We start from the raw sequence: 9,375 nt of genomic DNA on the forward strand, positions 1-9,375 counted from the left end.
ACATGTCCCTGCCCTGATGTGAGATCTATGTAGTATATTTAGACTGACGAAAGAAGACGTGGCGCCCACAAGTGCGATGTAATTTGCGCACAAGGCAAATTCCCGACGACCTAAGCTGATGGCAGTTGGCCACAGTGACCACTTTACTACCTTGCACGACTGGAAAAGTAAAAAACTGCCGTTGCATGTCGCACTCACCGTGCAGTGTTGATAGTAACGCACATGTATATTTCGCTCAGAAGTTACGATACGGTTGAGCGCCCGCTGTGAGGAGTTGACCAACAAGTACAACACCATGAGAAATGGGGTTCAAGCTATAGAGCAGAAGATTCAATGTACCTACCCACATGAAGCTAGGAGCCTCAGCTTGAGGGTGGGTCACACCCTGCTGGCCGCATCTGCCATCCCCCTTCGGCAAAGATTGCAATTACGGGAAGCATTTAAAATAAGGTGGTATGACTTGCGTATGCTTTTGAAGTCATCAGCAGATCATTTGCTATCCAGGCCATCAGAAGGGCCGTAGAACGGCAAGCACCACGAGCTGACTCAGTACTACTTGCCGAACTCTCGTGAATTGCTGGGACTTGCAAATTTCTAATCGGGACACTGTAGAGATGTGCCATACGCAAGGTCAGCGAGGTTTCCCGACAATTAACAGACTTAATTAACAGATAACAACAGTGCATGTTTCAGGCTGCCTTTTGGCGCCGGATTGCTGTGTTTAGGATGGCCCGCGACGACAACAGCGCACTGGTAGCAGCTATATTAAAGGGATGTAAACAAAGTGAGGGATGCATGCATCTACACCCAAACACTGTTTGTATAATTGCAACCATCATCCTGCGGCAGCCCACGATTCCAGGGCATACTCAGAGTGGGTAAGTGCCACCTGCAAGGTGACTGGACGGTGTCAATACAACTTGACTAACGGTACTACCCGAAGTTCTCCATCTTACAATGATGTCTTTCCACGCACACCGACATGGCCACAGGTGTGGTAAGTCTGGGCAGTGTGTGCGATGGCATGAACAGCGTACTTGGAGCGCAGCTTTTGCCTCAGCCGCAGCTGAGGAGATCAGCTCCAGTGGCTCCGTGCAATGCCATCTCTACTCGTCGTCCTCCTCCTGCTTTGGTTTCTTCTTCTCCTTCTTCTCGGATTTCTCTTTCTTCTCCTTTTTCTTCTTCTTCTTGGGGGTATCTGTGTCCTCCGCTTCCTCGGCCGCCTCGGGCTCAGCAACAACAACTTCTTCGCCGTTGTCCTCGTCGCCGTCACGCTTGCGCTTCTTCTTCTCTTTCTTGTCCTTCTTTGCCTTGCCGGGCGTTTCAGGCGCGGACTCTTCGGCCGCCTGCAAGCACCTTCATCCTTCAAACCCGCAGGGCATACATCATGGTAGCCGGCACATTAGATGAGTATGGGGACGTTTACGCGCGTTCCAGTTGCAGTCTTTGGCACAAGGAAAAGATGAGCCAGGCCATGAGCAAACCAATGCTATGCACAGATGGGTGGCCATATGCACGTGCCGAGGCACGCAGATGCCGAGGACAGCAACTAGCATGAAATGTTCCAATTCAGCTTGTACATATTCACTGAAGCAAAGATCTCTGCAACAAATCTCTGGGAGCACAGGTCATAAACAAACATGCAGCTACTTGTGACACGGATTGGCCAGCATGTACCAAATTCCTATAGAACGTTTGTCAGCTTGCCCGATTGAGCCGTGCGACAGGATGCTGTTCCATTCCAGACACATAATTGGTGCTGGACCTCGAGATCCACGACACTGCGCGACGGGTCAAGCTTGCACAGAAAACAACGCAAGAAAAACATGGCGCACCACAGCGCTTCGGCAGGCAGTGTGCTTTGAGGGTCTGTACCTCTGAAAATGCATGAAACGGGCATCGAACTCCATTCTGGCGCACTCCCCTCGTGCTCTAGCAGAGAGCTCTAAACTAAATCAATAAAACAGCCATATTGAGCGGGCAGCATCTGCAAAATCCATCATTTCTGCCAACGACGCAAGCAGGCACTTGCTGCTAGCCAGCGCATCTACAAGTGGGCACCCTAGCCAGTACTATGGGGCGCTCTGATGAGCAAAAAGGCACGGAAGGATCGCACCTCCGTGGCAGGAGTGGTAGGAGCAGCAGCGGCCGCGGCAGCGGGGGTGGAGGGGGCATCCGCGAGCGCTCGAAGGTACTCAGCGGGGGTGGCCTCGTTGGGACGTCCATGCTTGTCCAGCTTGCCCTCGGCAATGAGTTGCTTCTTGCGGAGAGCAAACGGCCCAAGACCCCACCGCCTGGGATAGGTGTCTCGCTCCATGATGACTCGCTTGATCTTCGCAACGCAGCCGTGATCGCACGTTGCCATGACGGAGGTCGCCATCTGCGCAATTCCCACCGCAATCGCCTCCCCCTTGGTGGTCATCAGCACGATCTCGTCGTTCACGTCAATCCCATTCTCGTAACGCAGCAAACCTGTACCCACAGATCGCATAAATCACGGGTCAACATGCATTTAAATAAAGCCACTCCTGCAGAGCGCATGTTTCCTGAATCTGTTGCCAGAGCAGATAGTTCAACTCGGCGTATGTATGTAGTGGCATGTTCCATGGATTTAGCAAATCCAGCAGCCATGGCTCGCTCCTTTTGGCCGCACGGTTGGCTCTCAAAGCGCCTGCATTATTCTGGCTCCGACTTCTCAAACAGCACTTTTCGTAAATGCATTGGAGGTGAGCTCATCAGAGTGGGCCACCTCTGCGCTGCCATGAGAGCGTAGCGTGGGAACTGCCTCGAGTGGGTTCCAGAATGCCATCTGAATGTGGAGAGGAAACAATTTGCCATGCAAAATGTAGCATGTGAACATGCGTGTCTTGCATGGGTCTGTCGAAAATCACATCTGATTGTGGAGAGGACACACGCTGGTTGTTGGTGTACAAGGTACTTGCCCATTCCCTCCCAATGGCAACTACATCATTGGTGGGCTGCAAGTGGTGCAACTTGGTGTGTCTAGACGAAGCATATGTAAAAAGCTTACAACATCCTGTAATTCTTGCAACCATTGTTGATGCAGCAATAGTACTGGCAACTGTCTCCAACACACACATGCAATTTCGATACATACTAGGAAAATGGAGCTAAAAACTCTAGGGGCGGCCCAGCATGAGAGCAACGTACCTGGCACCATGAGCTTCGCGCCGTAGCAAAGTGCGTTGATGGCACTATCCTTCACAACACATCTCTTGAAGTTCGTGAGCAGAGTCTCCAGAGGCATGATCACGCGGCGCAAATACGTGTCATCCTTGAAGTTGTCCAGCATCCACTGAGCATCCAGAATGTCGTGCATGGTCACCATGTTGTCAGATTCGCCCATAATCCCCGACCGGACACGCCTGAGCTCTTGCATGTGCCCACCGACTCCAAGCAGCAGTCCCAAGTGCACACAGAGGGTCCGAACATAGGTGCCAGCTTCACATGAGACCCAGAACACTGCTAGGTGGCGCTCCTCGTCGTAATCGATCAGTTTGCTTTCATAGATAGTGCGGATACGAAGCTGGCGCTTGACGGCAGAGATGAGCGGGGGCCGTTGGAACAGCGCACCAGTCAGGGTCTCGATGGCTGCTGCGACCTTACTTCTGCCACCCTCCACCGCGTTGTGAAAGCGGACCACACCAACATACTCCTTCCCAGCACCTTGCTGAGATTTCACCAGCCTCGTGGCACGATCAATGCAAACAATGAGATTGCCTGTAACCTTGGGATCCAGGGTACCTGAATGGCCTGTCTTCTCAGCGCGCAGAATGCGGCGAATCCACGCCACTACCTCGTGACTGCTCGGATTGGCGGGCTTGTCCAGATTAATACATCCGTAGGAAAGATACTCCTTGAGGTCGCGCTTCAACGGCGTGCTGCCTGAAGGAATAGGTGTGTAGTGCCCCGTCCTTACATGCAGCTTGTCGTAATTCTTGAGCAGGAGCGGCCATTTCGACGTATCCAACTTGGGAGTAGCTTTCAAAGATGGAATAGCAAATTCACAGGCGAGCTGCACAGCTCCTGTGCTGGCATCTGCCGCCTCAACGGTTTTCTCCTTTTTTACCATGGCTGCAGAGAACTGCCCGACTCGACGAAGCGACGCGGACGCCTGCTCAATAAACCCTCGACAACCAGTGTTACAAAACTAAACTATGAGTTTGCTTGCTCTGCAGAGTATCATATGTCTGCGAGACACTCGTGCAATCGCGTTGCAATACGCCGTCATTTGTCATGACCTGGCTTGACTCACGACACAACGTACTGATGAGTCATCACGGATAGCTGTAAATATCATCTAACAACAGACCTAAGTGTTAGGCTAAGCATACCGCGATATCATGTATATTTCCCTAACAATTAGGCCCACACGCCAGGTGCGCCGTTCCTGCTCAAACAAGATGGCATTCAAAGCTGCAATTCAGGTGTGATGCATAATAACTGCAGGAATCATCATCTTCATCCCCGTGGGCTCTGACAAAGCTCTGCCACTCAGAGTGACAAGGCCATGGTATTCCTGGACTGTCGAAACCGCCATTCTGCTAGGATTAGCGAGGCCGACGACGACTTGCCTTGTTCGCCTTGTGCGTACCTTTTTCTTTTCATCTGTACGGTGTATCAGATGACTTGTCGCGTCCACATGTGACGTCACATGTGGACGGGCAAATCACCATCAGTGACCAGGTGTGTGCACACTGTACAGCGGTACAGTTGCGTAAATGCTTTGAGCGTGGCTTCAAGCTGAGATGGCCTTCCCCGAAGCTTTGCGCTCCTACCAAACATGTCTAAATAACAGCACTGAGAAATGTAGCGTATGAGAGTGCCATGTTTACAGCTTTGTTGCATCAGACTGGGCAGAAAGTTTCGTATGCGACATGGTTATTTTCGTCCTACGTACTTCCGCCAATCACAACAGCGGCAATGCAATTGGAACCGAAGCGCAACCTTAAAGAACGCGGGCACGAAGTTGCAATGTCTGCCAGGAACGGAAGCCCCTCAACAACACCTGTCCAACTTGTCAGGTCGACGCACACGTTGCAATCTGGCAGCGCACCCAGAAAAAGGGATATGATTCCTGAATCTGACAACAAAAATGAAAAGCTGGCTCAATGCCAAAATCAGGAGCCGGCACTTCGGCTCTTTCTTACTCTGCGACGCACCTTCGCCTTTCAGCCATGAAAACGACCTCCTCTCATGTTTCAGGCATCCAACCACATGCTTCACAGCCGTAGGGCCTAACCTGTTAAAGAACGTGGCTTGTTTCTCCGCTTGTCCTGCAGAGATCTTACAGAAGAAGGAAACCGAACATCATATCTTGAAGCTCTTGTTGACAATGCATTGCTGCACAGACCATGAAATGTGTGCTTCAGGTGCACGAAATGACGCTCGTCTCCTACTTTGTGTGTATGATTGGCACACTGGAAGAACAATTCAAGCTCTCAGTGTGGTCCAGTGGGAATTCACCTGAATATGTGTGTATGCGAGGTCAGCCTTTCATGCCAGACAGCTATTGCTCGGTGTTTGCATATTTGGTATACCAGCGAGTGGCATACAGTCCACTTGACGAACTTTTGTCCAGCGATGCCTGCAAACATGTTGAAAAGCAGTACTTTCCCCACCCACTCACTTCCTGCAGAATCCCCACCCACGCACTTCCTTACTTGTTCTTTTTGTGTTGTTTTCTAGGTGCCCTGGTGCCGTTTTTTCCCTCACCGGAATAGCATAAGTTCGCTCTTGGCAGGCTGAGTTCTACAATGCAAAAGCAGTAGGACAAGTTGTTGCCAGTGGGGTTGGATTGTGCTTGCACACGAAATGGGTGGAGTGTTGGATTTGACCGTTGAACTTAAGGATCAGGGTTCGGAAAGTGATGATGTGGCTTGCGATTGATCCCGAACATCCTGCTCAAAGCACCTGCTTGGCACCAATATTTCTGTTTTCTTCATCAAGCTGTTACAATGTCAAGAATGACAATATGTAATCATTGATGTAAGATTATGTACATGCATCAACATGTAGCATAGCAACACATGCAGCCACACAGCCACGCGATATCATGCTCGATATGAATACATCATTTGCTGCCTGCCACATTACTATTGATTATTCATTCCTTGCTGCTTCTCTAAAGTACAATTTACTCTAGAATAATTTACTCTTAGGCAATCGCGAGGAGCAATAACGATGAAAGCAACTCTATGCACATGGAGATGTTGAATTGCAGGAATGAAGTTTGCAAGGATGTTTCGCTGGACAGCAAAATTGATGAACCGATAATGTACACATCTCAAGTTGTTCACAATTGCCGCTACTACAAACAGGCAGGGAGGTGTTGACAATCCAAAGGCATTCCACACAATGATGCGGCCTATACATCGCATACTAGCATGTCTGGTCAACTGCACAGCTGGATAGGCATTTTAACATATCTCAGTTTGGCGGTATGAGCTGCTGGTAAGGTGACATGTGGACTGCAGTTGCCGGCCTCTTGGGTATCTGTCTCCAGGAGGTACCACAACCCAAGCCATCACATTCTACTTCGGCGCAAACAAATTACGAGGTAATTTGGAAACTGTGGGGGGCAATACTCCTAGTGCACACCACTTCACACTCGCACAAGCCGCATGAACATTGACGAGGATGTTCCCAGTACACGCTTAACAAAACCGTACGACGCCCATTGCCCCTGCCACACATCCGAATGCTTCTGAATCTTTCCCTGCTGGTCCAGTTCCAGCGCCGTCTCGACGTCAAGTTTGATGACTGCAGGACCGAAAGCGTACTCTTGTGCGTTCAGGATCTTAACGACATGTTTGCCGTCTTGCTCCTCGACTGACGATGATGCTGGGTCAAACTTGACGTACTTGAACATCTTGCCCAGGGCATGAAATTGAACTTTGATGTTGCGGTTCCCAGAAACATGCACGAGGTTGTCAACAAACATTCCTTTCTGCGAGTAATATTCGTCCACAATTGAATCCTTGACTTTCATGTCCTTGCTTGTGTACAGGCCCATCAGTGCGGATGCCAATTGCTGAGGATCTGGAATGGGGGCGAGGGCAGGTCGCTCTGTTTGAAGTGTAGGAGCCGATGGTTGTGGCATAGGTGCGGCCGTTGGGGTGTTTCTGGGCACACTTGTCACGGGAGGTGCAGGAAACTCTGCACGCGTTGCCTTCTTACGTCAGCGACGTTTCCTCGCGAGACACACTTCAGCAAACGCCCTACAGGCTTGGCAGAGCTGGCTAGCTGCCTGTATTTCGTGAACATGCAAGATTTCAAGGAGACATATCGAAAGCATCAGTCCCCTTCGAAACCAGAATCAGGCATATTGGTGCGAGCTTGTTATCGGAACGTCTGTTGCCAGCAAACGTTTGCTGGCAATAGACGTTCCGATGCACTGTCGTTATGCCCCACCCCCTACCGCGCATGTTGCTCGTGTTCCTTCAACAAACGTGAGAACCACAATCGCAAAGAAAGGGAAAGAGGCATGCCTGCGACATCTTTAGAGGGCGTGGCGGTAGACATGCTTGAAAATTTGCGTAGTGGTGCTAAGGCAGAATTGCCGAAATGCGTTGCGCCAGGGATTTGATGATGCGTGAAAGCTGCCGTACATATGTTGCTCAAGGAGTTGAAGCCGTGCATTTATTTTCGGTTACGCGTGAGGGTGCACGTATCATGCATGTGTCATGTGAACGCATGTAAAATGAGTCGCCAACTCAATCGGGGCGATCTGAGGAGTTCTGATGAGGCTTTGCTTCGATCCTGGTTAGAAGGTGGCCTTGCGCGAAGGGTTGCCCCAAGTATGAGAAAGTCCCAGAGCTTTGATCCCAAGACAATTTGTAATTGTTTATGTCCAGCAGCTGGAATTTGTGACTGGTCATCAGCATGCTGGGTCTTGCTGCAGATCCCAAAGCTGCCTTTCCACTTCTCGCTTCACATGGTGCCTCACACTGTGATGCCCGTGCCGGGGAATGCGAAAGAACAAGCACACGCTATGTTTGGCAGATCCGATGGCAAGCCAAAAACGCCCCGGTAGCATGGTGACTTCTAACTCCTGTTCATGTGCATGGTCAACAAAGAGACAAATTAACCTTCAGGTGTGGACAAGAAAAATGCCTCTTAGCCGTCCATGAGGTCAAGGTTTCAAGACCTGGTTCGATGCACAAAAGTGGCATTCTTGACAGCTTGATGGGACGAAGTTTCTTACATTTGAAACAGAGGGATGGTTGGATGCCATTGGTATGTCTTGACAGACTCTTAGTCACACATACCAATAGTACCATGCCTGACAGAAAAAGCAATTCATACTTGATCTCTCTTACAAGCTCTCATAATCAGTGCGCGATGTGACCGCTTGTGGTCACTAATCAGCCCAAGCACTTTTTCAGCATTCAGATTCAATAATCACTCTACACAACTGCGGAAACTGCCACAGATCATGAAAGCGCGTGTGCTGATCATTACACACTGACATAGAACATAAAAGCACGTGTGCAAATCATCAGACACGCAGCAAACGCATCAGCACTGAAGAAGAGGAGCCAAGCATTCGTTTGAACAGTCCATACGATGCATACTGGCCCTGCCATGCATCCGAATGCTTCTGTACCTTGCCTTGAACATCCAGTTCAAGATGTGTTTTGACATCAAATTTGATCACTCGAGACCCGGAACCAAATTCCTGCTTGTTTTCAATCGTGACGATCTGCTTGCCATCAAGGTCATCCACTGAGGATGATATTGCCTCGAACTTTGTGTACTTGAGCATTTTGGCTATTGCATGAAACTGCACTTTCAGATTTCGATGCCCTGAAACATGTACAATATTGTCTATAAATACAGCGTTCTTGGCATAGTGTTCCTCGACGATGGAGTCCTGGGCCTTGGTGTCCTTGGTGGTGTACAGGTTTGTCAGCGTGTTGATCCACCGCTGTGCTTCTGGGGCATGCTCATGAGGAGCGACATCAGGTTGGGCAACTGTCTCCATGGGCACAAGGCCAACACCAATTGTGGTGCTGCCGTTGAAGGGGCTGCCGTTGTCGAGTCCGATGGGATCTGTATATATTCACACACAATGAAAGATGGAGGGATGCTACCTCTTGATGAAGAATTGAACCATGTTTCACGCCATGCCCACCCCCCCGTCGCGTAACACGACGATGTCACATCGTCCGCATATGCTTGCCCATGACCAGGCAGCCACCGCGGGCCCAAGTGACATGCACCCGGTCCACCAACCCTCAATCTGATGCACCAATGATCAGTGACATCAGGCAGGCGGCAACATGTGAGCGAGCACACATCAGACGTGCCACCAAAAACGGTGGTATCAGGCACAGCTGCGATGGAATCACA

At 50.2% G+C, this 9,375-nt stretch overlaps 1 protein-coding gene across 1 annotated transcript; it reads right to left on the reverse strand.

Annotated features, from left to right (window-relative positions):
* Positions 1-1,056: 1,056 nt before the first annotated feature.
* LOC149810795 (H/ACA ribonucleoprotein complex subunit 4-like) lies at positions 1,057-4,093 on the reverse strand. The gene is made up of 3 exons (XM_089994117.1): positions 3,172-4,093; positions 2,115-2,472; positions 1,057-1,162 (listed from the first exon to the last, which is right to left on the reverse strand). Exons 1-3 carry the CDS (start codon positions 4,091-4,093, stop codon positions 1,057-1,059), a joined length of 1,386 nt encoding a protein of 461 aa, XP_089850243.1.
* Between the last annotated feature and the right edge of the window lie 5,282 nt (positions 4,094-9,375).

Source organism: Nuphar pumila, unplaced genomic scaffold (assembly GCF_984573655.1).
Source record: "Nuphar pumila unplaced genomic scaffold, dmNupPumi1.hap1.1 HAP1_SCAFFOLD_203, whole genome shotgun sequence".
Lineage (NCBI taxonomy): Eukaryota > Viridiplantae > Streptophyta > Magnoliopsida > Nymphaeales > Nymphaeaceae > Nuphar > Nuphar pumila.

Excerpts from the sequence above, each read along its gene's own strand:
- LOC149810795 (XM_089994117.1), bottom strand. The coding sequence starts at position 4,093 with ATGGTAAAAAAGGAGAAAACCGTTGAGGCGGCAGATGCCAGCACAGGA. Across the intron at positions 2,473-3,171 it reads CGCGAAGCTCATGGTGCCAG|GTTTGCTGCGTTACGAGAAT; the intron begins GTACGTTGCTCT and ends CTGTGGGTACAG. Across the intron at positions 1,163-2,114 it reads ACCACTCCTGCCACGGAGGT|AGAAATCCGAGAAGAAGGAG; the intron begins GCGATCCTTCCG and ends AGGAGAAGAAAG.